General features: G+C 45.0%; 1 protein-coding gene across 5 annotated transcripts in view; it reads left to right on the forward strand.

Annotated features, from left to right (window-relative positions):
• PISD (phosphatidylserine decarboxylase) overlaps window positions 1-17573 on the forward strand; it is a 25447-nt gene continuing 7874 nt past the window's right edge. The window contains exons 1-3 of one of the 5 annotated variants that reach the window (XM_038152170.1): window positions 1-61; window positions 3536-3630; window positions 7440-7615. In XM_038152170.1, the coding sequence (XP_038008098.1) occupies window positions 36-61; window positions 3536-3630; window positions 7440-7615 (297 nt within the window). In that variant the 5' untranslated portion in view covers window positions 1-35. Of the gene's footprint in view, window positions 62-3535; window positions 3631-7439; window positions 7616-11622; window positions 11661-11806; window positions 11921-15975; window positions 16401-17573 lie in introns of those variants that run through there. The other 4 variants (XM_038152168.1, XM_038152167.1, XM_038152169.1 and 1 more) reach the window with 4 other exon arrangements.

Genomic DNA, 17573 nt, shown 5'->3' on the forward strand with positions numbered 1-17573 from the left:
CGCGGCAGAGGACGCGGCGGCGGCGGCGCGGGAAGATGGCGGCGGCCGCGGCGCGGGGCAGGTACGGGCACGGCGGGGCTGGGTCTCGGTCTCGGTCTGTCGTTGTCACTGTCATTGTCACTGTCATTGTCTGGCCCCGGCAGCCCTGTCTGACAGCCGGCACCCCGCAGGGGAGGAGGAGCCGGGCCGGGGGGCCGCAGCCGCCCCCTTCTCGCCCCCCTCGCTCGCTGACGTTTCCCTGCCGGGGTGAGTGCGGTTGTCTCTGCAGCCTTGGCCCTGCCCTTGGCATGTGTAAGGAGCCTTGCCCTCCTTCTCCAAGCTGGAAGGGAAGATAAGGGGTTTAAGTATTTTAAGAACGAGAAGCGTGTGGCCTTGTACAGTTGTGGCTCGGTTTTGCAGCCTGCAGCTGTCAGTGTGTAAGTAGCAGTCGGTAGGTGGGGAGCAGGCACAGCCCCGCGGGTTAGGCAGTCCGGGGGTATGGCTGTGAGGAGAAGCACCTGGCCGGGCACTGACACTCCTCTACAGGAGAGATCTTCTTACAGGTTGTGCTTTTCATAGCAACTAGACAGCTTAAGGAATGCTGTTTCTCGGCCACAGTTCTCTGTTCTTGGACAGAACACACAGGCCCCTTATTCCCCTTCTCTCTCAAAACCTGGAGAAAACACCTTGTGCCCAGAATATTCTGTTCTGTTACCTCCGGCCTCAGTGCTGGCAGCAGAGTGTTGTCCCTCATCCAGAGATGGCTGAAGACACAGAGGGGCTGCAGTTAGCAGGGAATTTCTTGGCAGTTCCTTCTCCATCAGCCTCCAGTCAGGTGGGAGAGGCAGGACGGCAATACTCCAAGATGCATTTCCACCTACCAAGGTCAGGCTGTCAGGAGCAGGGAAGATGAGACTGTTTAGTTTTGTGGTCTTTGCCAGTTTTTAGGCAGATTTCTGAGTAAGATGGAAACTGATTTTCCAGTGTTGGACACCAGAAGCAATTTTGGTAGGAGCTTAGGGTTAGGTGTTGTGTCCTTCCCTTTCTGAGGAGGTACCAAGTCCCAGGTGCCCTGCCCTGCCTCAGCAGGGGGAACAGCTCCTGGATGCTCCTGTGAGGCCGACACAACTCGTTCTGTTCTGACTGCATTTTTGTATACATTAGTATGTAGGAAGGCTAATAAGTATGTAGGAAGGCTAATGTATACATTAGTATGTATGAAGGCTAATAATGCTTTAGGCTGCAGTTAAGTTTTGATAATGTTTTCCATTACTTTTTAGGATTTGAAAACTCTTCTGGTAAATTTGAGTCTAATGCTAATTCAATTGGTTCTTTATTTTTTGAATCCCTTACAAGCAGCCCACAGGCTCCCAGCTTACTGATGAGCAAGGGCTCCTTTTAGCCCAAGTGTTTTAATATGTTGTAAAACAGGCCTTGTAAGTGCACAAATTGGTGTAGGTCTGGTATGACCCAAGAGCATCAGGTGACCTCGTTGTTCATGACAAATCACAGCGTGTTGCTCTGTAGAAAATACAGGTTCTGCAGCAGTGGGAGCACTTTTTCTGTCTTGCCAAGGAAATAACATCCCGGGAAATGATGCAGCAGTGGGGCATGTTTAGCACGTGGTTTCAGGAATCTGGGGCTTGGGGAGGGTCTGTCCTGTCATGTTTGGGTTAATGCAGGGATTTTAACAGAGACCATGAAGCTGAAGGGCACAGTGAGATATTCTGACACCGTTGCAATAGGGATGAGTTGGTCATTGGCTGATGTTAAAGCATAGTTACCAAGTGTGCTGACATAATGGTGGGACTTCTAGACAAGAAATCTGTAGATTCTTCTTTGAAATAAGGGATCATGCCTATATGTAACTCAGTAGACACCTGAAATTAAGTCTTCAAACTCTTAATAATCACTTCCTGAGATTGAATGGCCCCAAATGATGCAATAGCTTGTAAGCTACTGAAGTAATTATGTCCTCTGTGTATCTGATCAAGAGCAGATGAAAGGCCAGAGGGCAGATGAAGACACCCCAGCTGTGGCACTGCCTCCTGAGAATGAGCAGGTTGCACAAAGATCCGGTTCTTCCTAAGGGTCTGAGCCTGTTGGGGTGAGAACACTGTCCCTCTCCTCTCTGTCATCCTGTCTGACAGCAGGATGTTGCCAGGCCACAGTCAAATACTTGTTTAAACATGCTTATTTACAGACTTGGAACAGTTCTTGTACAACTGGATATCTTCTTGTCAGATTTATTATGAACATGAAATTTAATATTATATATTAAACACACAAAAAGTCCTGGGTGAACCCTTTCTCTATATTGGCCAGTTCCAAGTCTATTTGATGGATTTTCAGAGGGGCAGAACCACTCTCACTGCAGCTCACCAGTGAACAGAGTGGTAAGGTAAATTCTAAAGAACAGAGTTATCGCCACATCTGGGGTCACCATTTATTACCATGGGTCTTCTGGGCAGTCAGGACTTGGTGAAGGGAAGGAGAGATCTTGACTCCATTTCAGAAGGCTGGTTTATTATATTATGATATATATTACATTAAAAAGACCACACTATAACTATACTACAAAGAACGGAGAGAAAAGATTCATCAGAAGGCGAGACAGGAATAGAAAGGAATGCATAACAAAGTCCTGTGACTCCCAGAGAGTCCGAGAGCTGCTGCCTCCTGGATTGGCCACCAAGCAGAAACATCCCACACTGAGCAATGGAGGAAGCACCTGCTGCATTCCACAGCAGCAGATAACAAATTGTTTACACTTGAAGCTGAGGCCCTTCAGCTTCTCAGGAGAAGAAAATCCTAGCAAAGGGATTTTCATAAAATATCACAACTACACAGAGTGGTAAGGTAAATTCTAAAGAAGAACTGCTGTGCCTGGCAGACTTTTTACTTTTTGAGTTACGCCACTTGGTCTGATAAATGCCATTACTTCTTCATAGAATCCAAAACTTCTCTGTGCACTCTGCCTCCTTCCCACCAGGATGGTAAGGTAAAAACTACATGAACCAAATCCTAAGTGTCTCTCTAGACAGTTGCTGTTGTAGGAGGTTCTTAAATGACACAGTTACAGCAGCCCAATGGAAAGGGAATAATCCCAAGCACTAAACAATAATTATAAAATTTACCACTCCATTTGCATTTCAGAGCTCCAAACAGGCCAAGATACAGTGCATGCTGATAGCATCAATAGTTGCCTCTAAAGGGCTATTGGCAAGATCAGCATCTACAATACTCAGGAAAGTATCACTGTTACAGCAGCCCAAGAGGAACATGTCAATATTTGTTAAGAAAAAGAAAATATAAAGAATGCATCATTTAATAAATACCTGCAGGAGCAGTTGGATTGTTGGATTTTCCAAAATTTTTAGGAAAGGAGTAGACCACAAGGGACTAGGCTCAGTGTAAATTTTATGATAACTTGAGTAGACTTTTCCCTCTGTTACTCAGCTGCTAAATATAAGATGGTCACTATGCAGAACTACTGAAATTTGCATTATTAAACATTTGTACTTCAGCAGCCTCTTCATGTTTGTTGTATTTGCAGCTTGCTGTGCAGCTGTAACTTGCTGGTGCATAAGAACCTGTGTGTTAGAGCTGGAGTCCTGTGGAAGCAGCCTCCTTCAAGGACATTTTTCAGTGGTAAGTGCTGGGTTGTAGCTGCAGGTGGTTTTAAATTTGGGGTCACTCACAGTTAGGCAAATTGTGGTCTCCTATTGGAGAAGGTGAATTTTTTTAAATGGAGTTCATTAATGACATTTCCTTAGACACAAGCTTGCAAATTGTTTTCCACATAGTAAAAGAAGTATATTTATCTTTTTCATAAGATTCATTATGAGTTGTTTTTGCTTGTTGCTTTCAAACTTTACAAAGCATCTGAAACTTTTTCTAGTGAAGATTTGACAAGGATGATTCCTGCATAGCAAATTAAAACCCAGTAGTCATAGGAGTCTGTAAGTTTCTCAGGAGTCTGGAGTTGAAAAATCATTTTTTAAAAACACAGTATAATTTAGCAGAAAGATTCATGTTAGGACAGTGTTTTTACATTTTAAAAAAACCTGCTTAAATGAACTTGATAAGCAATAATTTGTGTACTTTCCACACCTACATACTTTCCCTTCCTACTGACAGGGAAGGGCAACATCAAACCTATGCATATTTATAATATTCAACTGTAGTACCTGCTTTGTAGTGCTCCTCTTACCAAGTGTTCACCTTGAAAAGTCTGAGAGGTTCAGATTTCAGCAGTTTAACAGCCCTATAAGAATGAAAAGGTATAAATACCCTTTTATGTTTCAATCTTTACTTATAATTTGAATCGATCAGGAAATCAGAGTAGGTTTACATGAAATGTTCAGGACTTGGTTAAAATGGTATTTGCACTTGATGTTTCTGTAGCTGGGCAATGCTGTGAAGATGAAATATTGTTTGTTTTTAAGGAATATTTGTAAACTCCTAGCGTGTGCATTGCCATATATTAGTGTCACAAATATTAGTCTGCAATTTTTGTTTCCTTGCCAGCTGAGCTATCGGTCCCATTTTCCAAAACCATTTCTTTGGGTTAACTGGCCTGTCCAAGTGCTTTGTCTGGCATATCATATATGGATATTTCATTATTGAAAAATATGCTTACACAGATGAATAGAAACAGCAGCTCTTTGTTGGCTATGAATCAAAGTCATTACAGAAAACAAAATCGTGGAAGCTGAGACATAATGCAAAGCTGTTGATCACAAGGAAGAAAAGGTCATTTGAGTCAAAATTAGCTTTGAGTTTTGAACAACTCAACTTTTTTGCCTGACATTTTCTAATTAATTGATATTTTAGAGTCTGATTTGGATTTAAAGGAAAGATAACTCTTCTCTAATTTTATCTCTATCCCTTATAATTGCCTCCTCGAAGTGTTTGTGTCATGCCCTGGAAGAAATTCTTAATTTGGTCAGAGTAATGAAGCAGCATTTATGTTACTGCATCTAACTGCATAAACCAGAGCACTCCTGCCATTATTCAGTTTCCTTTCTCATCCTGAATTTTCCAGCCTTTCTGAAGGAATATGTCTTTTTCACCTGTTCCAGAGAAGGAAACTGTGACTAATCTTTATTCTCCTTTGCTGAATATACTCAATGTTTAGGAGAATTCTGGAAGGGGTTGGCTTTATCTGTGAGGGCTTCAGATTTAGGGTAGTATCTAAAAATGTTATTAGTACATTGACAGTCCTGCATCTTATTCCTCTTGCCCTGGAGTTGTTTCTGGTGGCTCTTGTGCCAAGGTATGAGCTCTCCACACACTCTCATGCTGCTTTCCAGGGAGCAGCAGTAGCATCATCAGAGAACACGATGTTCAGCTGCAATCTGAGCAGGGCCAGCTGCCTAAACCTGGGTCTGTTGCCAGAATCAGTAACCAGTGTTCTTGTCTTAGAATTTGTACACTTGAGTGAGTTCCACCTGCATGGGAAAGGTGTGGAATTTTGTTTTGTCAGGGCAAAAAAGCTTAGCAAGTGGCATGTTGGATGCCTTTGCAATGATAATTGTTTGGAGACCAGTTACAGAAGTGCTGTTTCATTAATGCTGGGGATGGGGACAAGTCAACTCTTCATTTATCAGCAACTTAAATTGTGTTTGCTGTGGCTTGTGGAACACCACATGGTTTGGTCACTGTTACAGGAAGAGAAATGTTCACATGGGTGTAATCAATGCTCTTGAAGCAGAAACTCCCTCTCTCTGGATCCAAACCAGAAGAAGCTGTTCCTGCTGACAGGTTTGGTTCAGGAATTTGTGAAATTGCTGAAATAGCTGAGCAGCTTTGCTAACTTAGAAGCAAAGATGTGGTGGAAGGGAGTTAAAGGCTTTAGGGCTAAAGAGTATCTTCGGTCTGTGTACAGACATTTCTGTTGAAATAGTGATACAAAGTTGAAAGGTTGTAGAGTCTTTGTAAATTTAAGTAAGTCTGTCTTTTTAAACATTCAGCTGTTCTAAATGATCCCTCTCCTTCCCTGAGCATTGTTCTTTAGGAAAGAATAATTTTTAGGCTCTTAACTGTGACTGTAGTTGCTGCCTCGTTGTTTTTCTCCCCCAGAAAAGAAAATACTTTTTTTTTTTTTAGAAGGGACCAAGCTGGTTTTGTTTTAGGATACATAGCAAAATTTTAAATCACAAATGTAGGAAAAAATTATTAAGAAATATTAGGATTAGGATATATAGCAAAATGTAGGATATATAGCAAAATTTTAAATCACTAATGTAGGAAAGAAATTATTAAGAAATATTATTTTGATAAAACAAAATGTGGACAAGAATTACTTTTATTTGGCATCTTTTTGCAGCATCATGGCTGAATGCTTCTAATCAACTAAATTCCTTAGAACTAAAGCTCTCCAGACCTCAAAACAATTGTGCTTTGTCTCTATGTGTGCCTAGAAATAGAGTTGGTGTTGACTGAATTCTTTTGGTAGCTAATGCATCCTTTCATAGTCAAACCCTAAGAAGCCTGACTTTGATGGAGCAAGATAAAGTTCATTTGGTTTGATTCTGGTGCATGCAAGTTAATGATTGCTGTGAAGATGACAGCCATCAGTATCAAGAATTGGTTCTGGGCATTTTCTGTCAGGTACTACTCATTGCTGAGAACTTCTGACTCATTGGCAGCCAGACATGAGCAGCACAGTCTAATACTGACTTAGCCCTGGACAGATTTGTTTTCTCTGAAGATTTTGGAAGGGAAATACTCCCATGGCTGTGCCTGCCCCGTGTCTGTTGCCTAGTGACCACACCGTGTCCTTGTCTCTCACAGTGGCTGCAAGGCTGGACTTAGGCAGGAGGAGCTTGGCAGTTACTCTGTAAAAACCAGATTTAATACTACACATCTCTTTGTTTCGCCTGGTGACTTGTACTACAGCAGAAATGGGCCTGTTTTCCTGTTACCCCACCTACTCTGAAACAGATCATCATTTCCTTCCCTTTTCCAGTTAGCTGTAGAGTCTGGGGATTCCCTAACTGCAGTGAAAGCTTTAATGACTGAGAAGCACAAAGCTTCACAGTAGTTCGGATTGTTCCCCAGCTAATGATTCTTCCACATAGTACCAATGTTCTCACAGCTGGAAACTCTGATAGTGCTGTCAGACACTAACTCTGTGTGTTTCTCCACGGGGATTTCAGGGAGCACAGTTTATACATATTTTGGGGAGAAGAATGCTGGAAGCATGTGGGGTGGCCGGGACAGGGATGAGGTTAAAACCACAGATGACCAGTTGGTGTTGGTGAGTTGAGTTACAGTGACTTGGTAAACTGAAATAACTGGAGTACTCAGGAGCATCTGTACATGCCTTCTGTGTCAGATTGATTTTCTAATCACATTTTCATCACCCAAGCTCATATCCCTGACTGCACAGGATAACTTTGTCTTTACTGTGTAGCTGTTCTCTTTCCTGAAGTCTGGGATTTTCTCTGTTACAGACAGGAAGAAGCTTCACACTGCTCCAGTGAGCCAAATCTTCCGCCTGCGGCCCTTCCATATTCTGGTAGCTACAGGTGGAGGATATGCAGGATACAGAAAATATGAGGATTACAAGTTGGAACAGCTGGAGAAGAGGGGCATAGAGGTGCCTGTGAAGCTTGCAAGTGAATGGGAGGTAAGAAAATTGGGGCAATTTTACTTCTGCCACATTTGATACAAAGCTCCTTTGCTTCCATTTCAACACAGGAGTCTTGAATTTGCCTCTGCTGACAAAATGTTCTTGACAACTCGTGGAACTAAAGTTTCTGTCACTTCAGTAACTCATTTGGCTGAAGTCATGATACATTAGCAACTGCCAGCAACTTCTCCATCTTTTAGCGTGGCTGACACCATATATGCTTTACAAGAAAGCTGAAATGGAATAAATGCCTGGTTAATGAAAATTTATCTGTTTCTTGAATGAATATACAGCAAGATCTTTTTTCATAGGGTTTTTTTTTTCACTTAGGTCTGTAATTCCTCTTGATCCTGAGGGATTTTTGCCTTTTCCTTTTGGATTCCAAGGAGTTGAGAAATTATTGTGGTGTTGTGTATGGTTATTGCTACGTCTGGGGTCCCCATTTATTACCGTGGGTCTTCTGGGCAGTCAGGACTTGGTGAAGGGAAGGAGAGATCTTGACTCCATTTCAGAAGGCTGGTTTATTATATTATGATATATATTACATTAAAGAAGACCACACTATAACTATACTGCAAAGAACAGAGAGAAAGATTCATCAGAAGGTGAGACAGGAATAGAAAGGAATGAATAACAAAGTTCTGTGACTCCCAGAGAGTCCCAGAGCTGCTGCCTCCTGGATTGGCCACCAAGCAGAAACATCCCACACTGAGCAATCGAGGAAGCACCTGCTGCATCCCACAGCAGCAGATAACAAATTGTTTACACTTGAAGCTGAGGCCCTTCAGCTTCTCAGGAGAAGAAAATCCTAGCAAAGGGATTTTCATAAACTATCACAACCACATATGGTATTCGTAGGTCAAACACCCATTGCAGCATTGAAGTATTACTTCATGGCTTCCTGTTGCCTTTGTTACTTCATGACTCTATTGCCTTTGAAGTATTCAGTATATTGTTCAACCCCATGTTGGACAGTTCAAAATATATTGGTGTTCTTCCAAACAGCCAGTTGAGTGCCTGCTTCAGTGCCACTTCTGAAGGCAAGGAGTTAAAGATTCTAGGATTTTAAGGTTGTGTAGGAGATGCTTCAGTGTGACCTCTGGCACTCCAGTTTCTTTGCATTCCTGAGCACACTGCCGGTGTGTGAGTGATTTGGCCACATGCCTTTGGGAGACTAGGCTGGAATCCCTAAATTTCAGTAGTGACCAAAACCAGATATGATCCAGACAGTCCAGATGCTGACAGCTGAGCCTGTGATAGCTCCTCAGGAATCTGTCTGTAAATCTGTCTTCTGTATATTCTTTTCTTGCTGAAGTTTGTTTCAAATGGGTTCTGATTAAAAAAAGAAATGGTAAGTGCCCACAGAGTATTTGTTTAACAAGGCAATGTCAATTCAATTTTGATGCTTGGAAACAAATATCCTTTTGTTATTGTTCATACTTTTTGGTATGAAATTGGGTAATTCTCTTACTGCATTTTCCTTCTTTCATTATACTGACCTGCTGGCTTGTTATTATTTGGTGAAGCTGAGAGTGTTGCTTTTGATGAAATAGCTTTAAAGGATTTGGTTTTCACAGTGGGGAAACACACAAAGAATTTCAAACTGATAAGCGGGGCCCCAAATGCAGCAGACCCTAGTAGGAGACACTAACAAGACATCCCAGTCCTTCCTGCTGTGTTTGAGTTCTGTTGAATGCTTCTGTGGGAGGGAAAAGAAGCTCAGTAGTTATGAGGAAAAAGAGAAACTGTGGTCAGACATTGCAAGAAATATTCCAAACAATTAAGGATTCAAGAAAAATAAGAGCTGCATTGTTGCTTTTTATTGTAGAGTGAAGTGGGGTTTTTTGCTGACCTATCATTTTCCATTGTTTTGGTTTTTTGCATCACTGGGCTCATGCTAAGGGGTGTGGAAGGGAGAAGTTGTCTTGTTTTTAGGGCAGAATAAGCCTTTGCATAGGCAAAAGAGACCAGGTGTGATTGAATCGCTTTGAAAGAGTAATACAGGACAAGGAACTGGTGCATGTGCCCTCACTGCCGGGCCTGCTGCTCTGAAGTGCTGATTTCACACTACCAGCCTCATGTTCCTGTGGGAATGTGGAGCATCTTCCACCTGCCCGCTCTGTGTGTGAGGCAGATTGCCCTGCTTCTGAGAAAAAGTCAGATACTAAATGGTATGAGCCCTGCCGAGCTGGCAGGGCAGCTCTCCCTGTAGCAGAGGTACATGCTGGGATCCTCCCTGAGGTGTGCATCATTTTTGACTGAGTTACAGAGTCGGTACACTTCGGTGTGGTTTTGTTTTGCTTGAGCTTTCTAAAAGGATGGGGGGAGAAATGAACCTGGTACAAGTCAAGTGTCCCTTAAGTTTCTCCACAGGGAAAGACAGAACTAGTGTTTCTTTAGCACAGACCTTTTCTTTGTGTAATTTTCTTAAGAGGCATTCTGTCACTAATAGCTTGAGCTGATTAACGCCTTACTGTCTCCTACTGTGAATACCCGTGGGGATCAGCTTTCATTTAATTAGATGAGGTAAAGCGGAGGGCTTGGAGGGAGACAGGTAGATGTTTATCAGATGGATGGAAGCTTATTGTTCCAAATCTTTGCTGCCACAGAACATTTCCCGGCTGGGATCTGCATGCATGGCATGCCATTCGTATGCTAACTAGAGGCTTTTTGCTTCTTCTTACCTGGGCACCAGGGCACTGTTTATACAGGATCAAATAATTACTGCGGGAAAGCTTGGCCAGAGGGGGAGTTTGGAGGAACAGAGTGACAAGATGAACCAGAGCTTTGAGGGTGGAACTTGTAGGTGTCCTTTGCTCCTGTAGTTTGCTCTGTTGTGTGTAAGGAAAAAGCAGTGTTTATCGGAGTGACATGTGCCAGGAAAGCACAGTAAACGTCTCTGGAAGTGAGCTGCAGTGTTCAAACTGCAGCTTATTGTCACGGGCCAGTTTTTAAAAACAAACTTAATTCCCCAGTGCAGTGTTTGAGCACAGGTTTAGGATCTGGATTCTCAGAGGTAAGAACAACAGTCTTTCCTACTGATGGCAGGAAGTGCTTGTATTTATGTAACAGAGGAGACTGGAGCTCATATGGCAGTACAATACAGAAGGTGCTTTTCTTGGCCCAGAGGAGACATTTAGTATTATGATAAGAGGTGTGTTTCAAGTTCAGGAAAGAGCTAATAAAGAAAGAATATCTGATTTATTTTTTTAAATTCGACTTTGGAAGAAATGTAATCTCCAGTTGGTCTCTTTTTTCTCATTCTTGCTCCCAGATTCTGATGCTTGGAGTTTTATTGGAGTATCTATGCAATTATGAAAAAAAAAAATTCTTGTAAAGTGGCTCAAAGTACACAAGAAAGATGATGAGAAAATGTTAAAACCAGTAACATTTCAACAGCATCAGATTGTGTAAAGGCTGCAATGGTGTAAATGTTTTTCTCGGTTGTCCTGGAAAATAGAACCAAATAAAACCAGTTTGGGTTTGTGGGGTTTTTAAAAATCTAAACAGTAAGAAGACCTTTTTGACTAAATGAGTCTGTTCTGTCTCGTGCAACTTCCTGTGCATCTTGCTGGGCTTGTGGAGCAATTCATCTGAGCTTTTCGGAGGCAGTTTGCGAGACTGGAGTACACTTTCCTGCTCTGGCTGCTAGTGCCTGTGTGGGATTGTGTTCCCGCACCCGGACACGCGGTGGGAAGCCGTCTCGGGGAAGCTGTGCGATGCGCAGAACCCGCAGCGGTGCCTTGCTCCCCGAGGAGTCTCTCTCCCCGCTGTCCGGGCCGCGGCTCTTTGGGAAGCTGAGCGCTGATCCCCAGGAGGGCCCGACCCTGCCGGGGCAGCCGCTTATCCCGCGGGCCGCCGTGTTGCGGAGCGCTCCGCTCTCCGTTCCTTGGCGTTCGTGCTGCCCTGGCCCCTCCTCCGAAGGGGCCGGGGCCCTGGAAGGAGCCGCCGAGCGGCGCCAGGGGCTGGAGGCGAGGCGGGGCCGCTTCCTTAAGGCCGGGCCGGGCCGGGAGCGGGCGGGAGCGGCTGCCTGCGGCCGGAGGTAGGAGCGGAGCGGAGAGGAGCGGAGCGGAGCGGAGCGGAGCTGCCGGGGCGGTGCGGGCGCGGCCGCCTCCGCTCCCCTGGCCGGAGAAGGGGCTCCGGGGGCGGGACGGCTGCGGTGCGATGGGGGCGGGGGGGGGGGTCGCAGTCCGCTGAACTTTGCTCACGTGTCTGAAAACTGCTTTGAAAGGAAGGGTCGGTGTCGTATTTTGGCGACTGAAGGCGGAAAGCGGGGACGAAGGAGGCTTCCCTGAGCATCAGGTAAGGGCTTCCGGACCGCAGGGCAGATGTGCGAGGGCTGGCGGCCAAGGGGTGATTCACTCTGACTAGCTGGAAGTTTCAGGTGATGTTCCAAAGTCGACTCTTGAGTAATCTCTGAGTAGATTTAAACAGAGTGAGTCTGCTGGACCAGCCTTATCGGAGGCCAGAGTCCCGCGGGGCGAGCAGGGGCCGAGGAGCCGCCGGAGTTTTTGCGCAGCTTCCGCCGGGTGCTGCTCTGTGGGGAGGATGTAACGCGGCTTCTGCTTCCTTTCGAGATCCTTTATGGAGCTGAGAGTTTGCTTTACTGATGTCTTGAACTAAAATAATCGGGCGATAGTAGGGGGTGGTGCTGGGGAGTGTTGTTCTAAACCATTAATTGGAAATTCCTACTACAAAGTATTAAAAAGGTGCCATCAGATTTCATGTCACTTTGTAAAATAAATAAAGTTTTATCTCCTCGCTTCACAGAAGATCTTTGAGACTGTATAACAGGCTTTTGGCACAGAATTCAGAACCCAGTCGTCCAGTTAGGCTATCCTAAAATATTTCTTTTTCTCCCTCCTCTATTTATACAAAGTAACTGAAACAACATTGTAAAGTTAGGGGAAAGCAATGAAAAGGTTTTTTTCGTAATACACGAAAAGAAAATGTATAGCAAGGCTTTTTCAAGTGAGAAGTAAAGAATTTCAGGCAGTAGGGGAGATGCAGCCGAGCGTGGTACGCTTCATTAGCCAGCGCTGCTCAGTGCGGAGAGCGGTCCCGGTGGAAAACTCCCGGGAGAGCCGGGCCCCGGCGCTGCCCGGCAGTCCCGTGCCCTGGCACACGCTCAGCCTGCCGCTCGGCTTTCCCGGCGGTCCCGTTGTGCTCCGGGAACTCCTGCCTGGGTGTGGAGCATCCCGTGTTTGTCCTGCCGGGCCGCCTGCCGTGAAGGTTGGGTGGGAGCAGGGATGACGTTCGTGATATTGAACAGTTCCCGCCGGGAGAGGAACGGGACCTTCAACGACGGTCCCCGAGCACCTCCCCCGGAGAGCGCTTGAGTCCAGCGCTGGGACGCGTTCAGTGCGTTTTTTAAACAGTAGTTCTGTGACCTAATGCAGAAAGTTTGACCAGAGGGCTTTGAGCACTGACCAGCACATTCCAAGCCTAATGATTCACGCTTATGGTTTAAAACCGAGGCTGCAGGTTTGCAGTTCAGTTGCGTATTAGTCTTTCTTGCAACTGCCTTGCTGTGTCGTGATTTAAAACTTGAGAGAAGGATTTGAGTAGTTCACTATTTGACAAGTAATTAAAAGAGGTCACTGGATTTGATGCTTATTTGAGCTGACAAGAGTAGAAGCTGTTGCATAGTTGCCAGATTATCAGTTCTCTATGAGATAATAATTCTCTGTGGATTCATACCTGCTGCTAATTGCTGCTTTATTTGCCCAGCGTGGATTCTGGGTGAGTTCAGATAGGTGAGGGAGTTTGGGAATGGTCTGAAACCCCTACAAACCAAATATTTTAAAGATTTTTGTCTAAGCTGATGATGTCTAAGCTCACACAGGCTGTGGGCACTGCCTGCATCCCAAGAGGTCCAGCTGTTGAGATGCCATTATATGAGTTCCTCTGTCATGAGCTGTCTGCTGAGCAGTTCTTGTTCCTTTCCCCATGGAAAGCAGGTAAATTCAGGGTGGATTTTTCATTTCAGCCTTCTTACACAGTAGGATCTGCATGTTTCTTCTGGGGCAGCCCCAGCAGGCATGTAGCACCTCAGCAGGACTCAGATATTGGCGTCCTGGTGAATGTAATGAGGGGAGTAGAACAGAACTTAAGGGAAACTTCTTACTTGGCTGGACACAGTTTCTTCAAGAAGTGGAGAAAAAAAACTTTTAAGGCCCATGTTTTTCCCTTTCTGGAGAGGAATCTCTCTTGCCCCATGTTTTTTGTTATGGACTGAAAGGTGGTACTACCCACTTCATCAGGCTGTAGAACATTTCAGTGTCTGGGTTTTTTTAGGGAGCAGGTCAGCTGTTTATCTGGGTACATGCTTCCATAGAATCCTGGTTACTCAGTTGAGAATATAATAATTCCTTAAAAGTGTTTTGAGGGATAAAATTTAATTTTAGTGGAAGAGCTTACCTTCCTTATCCTGAAGGGAAGAGCACTGAAGTAGGTGTGATAAGACATGTTTGCTCTCTCTCTGCAAGGGTGAAGGCTGCACAGGAGGAGATGGGATGGGGAGCAGGGTTCCACCCAGGCTGCAGGAGCTGCTGGGCTGGGTGCTCTGCTGCTCCTGCCCAGCTCAAAACAAATTCTTTCCCCACAGTTCTGTGAACACACGTGTACAGTGTGAAAAATAATTTTGTCTTGGTCAGATGAAGTTTCTTTTGAAACAATGTTGTCGATTTAGCTTGTTGCTTTTTAAAATTAAGTATTTACTAATTTCTGATGTTCCCGATGAATCGAGAAGTAGCTCCCCTGTGCTCCGCGTTGCTTTTCTTTGAATTTTGATAGGATTTTGGCTAACTGCTTTCAGCATTTTACTACACAGATGGCATTGTTTTTGTAGTGTAGGAGTTTCTTGTGCCAGCCAGAGAAAGACTAAATGATATTTTAAGTAGGAAAACAAAAAGAGTTGGCACAAGGCTCAGGGAGGAAGGAATATGTTTTGAGGGCTTTCATTGATCTTAAATGTCCCTTCTTTTAGTTAGCTGGGTTTCTTTTTTAATTTGCAGTTGTTAAAATTCAGCTTGAACAACATGCACACAGGCCTTGGAACTTCCTGACACAGAGAATACCATAGAGAATTTTTCTACCTGAGAAAAATACTCTAATGCAGGGTCTCCAGAGGTGTTTCTTGGGAGTATCTGTAATATTTGGAGTTGAAGGCCAATCAAAATACACAATTATTGCTTGAATATTTTCCTTTTGAGGCCTGACTGGTATGCCATTAGCTAGTTAATTCTAGCTTTTCCTGCTGGTCCTCCCACTCCTCCTGCCTTATCCCTATTACAATACAATCCTTTCCCTCAATCAGAGCAACAGTGCTCTTTTTGATCTACTCTGTTAGCCAGAGAGTTTTCACAGTGCTTAGAAGGCTTTGGAAACAAGGAGGGTTTTTTTTTTTGTTTGTTTTCAACCCAGATTTAGCAGAAAGCAGAAGTGAAATGGAAGCACTAGATAGTCAGCCCTGAAATTGTTCTGCGTATTTGGTTTAATCTTGAGGTGAGATGTAGCTATCTGACTTCCACTTCTTGAAGCAGGACTCCCTTAACAATCCAAACCCAGTCACAGGAGATACAGAAAATCTGTGTTTGAGGTGTGTTCTGTGGGATTAAAGAGGGAAATGTCTCTGTATATTTAGAATGCTTTGATAGAAGCAGTGCAGCCTTTGGTCTTTAAAAATCAAAACAGCTTCCTTTCTTACTGTTTGTATTTTAGTTCTACTGGCCATAAAAACTGTGACAGTACTGAAAGTCACATAACAGACACATAACACTTCTTTTTATACCCAATTCTCAAGCTGGCCCTAAAACTGGCTTGTTTTGTATGTATCTGGTTATTTGTAGAAGAATGTCCATTACCTCTTCCATTAACTGAGTGTTTTGAGATGGAAGGAGATTTCCACAGATGGATGTTTGTGTCTGGCAAGAGCTGTAAAATAGAAAGACATTCCTTTCCATTCTGTTCTGTTCTTTACAAGCTGGACACTAAGAGCAGGAAAGGATTTTTGGTGCCCAACAGTCCAGAACTCTTAGCAGCTGCTGCTGCACTGCAGAATTGAAGCTGGGAGTTATCTCCTCCTCTTCCTCCTCCTCCTCTTCTCCGCCCCACTCCTCCTCCCAGCCTTGCATTCAGGCTGGCGCTGGGATGAGCTGTGCAAGGCCAGCTGGCTGCTCCTCTCACTAGAGCACTGCTGCCCAGCAGCCTGGGACAGACCGCAGGGTGTTTTTTGGGGAGTTGGGCTTCAATGGCCACCCGGACTAGCAAGAAGCAAGGACTGCTCATATGGACAGCTCATTTTTATCGTGCGCAGAGTCGGCTTTGTAGTGGGATGTTGAAATGTGACACAATGCCTGTTTGTTTGCAATAGCTGCAACTCTCGTAGCAGAGATTCAAGTGGGAAACAGGGAATCCAGAGACAAACCAGCGGGGGATTTAGGAACTGTGACGCCGTGTCCTCTCTCCTGTGCCGGAGCAAGCAAAGGAGAGGTAGAGGAAAAAAGACTGAGCCTTGCAACAGCCGTCACCCTGACGATGTGTCAGTCAAACACCCTGCAGGGACCAGAGCTCCACACAGGGAAATGGTGAGATGCTACAAAGCTTTATCTAACCCTCCACCCTCTTGCTACAACCTCCGCAAAGTTAAAATTCATGTCCGGAGGCTGCGCTCAGGGAACGGCGGCAGCAGCAGCTGTGCCGGGGACCAGCACCCGCAGCTGGAGAGTCCAGGCCCAGCTGGCTCTGCTGGTGGGACACCAAGTAGGAGAACTCGTTTCAGGTACTGTTCAGTGTTCTCTGCTTTGCAGGAGTGGTGACTGAAGCGGGAGGGAGGCTGGGAGGGTTTCTGGGCAGAAGGAGCGGGAGCCATCTGCGAAGCTTTTGTCTGGCCTAATTACTATAAAGCTCCTTATACATTGTATTGGCAGAGAAGGGCATGCTGTTCCGTGACAAGGGGAACGGGGAAGCTTTCATTCCTTTCCCTTCTACTCTCTATCGCTAGGAGAATAGAAAAATTAGTTGAGGGGCCTCTCTGAAACCAGGCCAAGGCAGTGAGAAGCCCGAGGGCTCCAACGAGATGCAGCTCTGCAGGGATTGGTCCAGGAGCGACTGCAGTGAAGGGGGGGAGAGCAGCGGAGGGGGGAGAACGGGACCCAACCCGGCTCCTGGCCCGCCAGCCCTGGCAAGCTGCTGGGTGGTAGGAATGGGAGGGAGAAGGAAAAGTGTCTCTTCCTATTCCCATGTCGAGTCACTCCTACCTCCTGCTGAGAAGCCTGCAGTAACTCTGCTAAGACAGCACTTCTGCTCAGGGTTCTTTTTCCCTGTTGCATTAAGATGCAGAGATCATTATTTATTAGTTCTTCAGGGAAAAGAAGTTGTGTTCACTGCAGAAAAAACATCTCTGAGCCAAAAGCATCCTGAAGTGGTGGCAGTTATACCTGTCTGCCTGTTATTTCAATTCTGATCCAAGTTTTGAAAAGAACGAGTCGGCAAGAAAATTTCCTTTTAAATTCTCAGCTTCTTTCCATCTTGAAAGACATACACACTATTTTGTAGTTCCTCTTTCATGCCACAGGATCCCTTGAGAGCGAGCTGTTGGGAGCAGCCAGACTGTGCCTCTTCAGTTAGTGTGCGCACGTCGCTGTGTCCCGGTTGCAGAGCAGTCTCCTGGCCGGGAGTTCAGTCAGTCATTTGAACAGTTTGCCCTCAGGGAGACAGATTTCCATTTGATAATGTGACCTTGGAAATGCTAGTGGTTTTTTCTTTCATGAGTAGAAGCCAAAGAATAAATGGGAACATGAAGGGTTTTGCATCCAGACCTTCTGCAAGGGTCTGAACTGAGGCCCTTGATGTCTGTCCTCTGCTAAGAAGCTGAGTAGCTTTTCCCTGTGAGAGTTAGAAGGTCAACTTCTCCCCATGGCTATTTGTGCAAAATGAGGTCTCTCTCAGTCAG

Source organism: Motacilla alba, chromosome 15, assembly GCF_015832195.1.
Source record: "Motacilla alba alba isolate MOTALB_02 chromosome 15, Motacilla_alba_V1.0_pri, whole genome shotgun sequence".
Taxonomy (NCBI): Eukaryota; Metazoa; Chordata; class Aves; order Passeriformes; family Motacillidae; genus Motacilla; species Motacilla alba.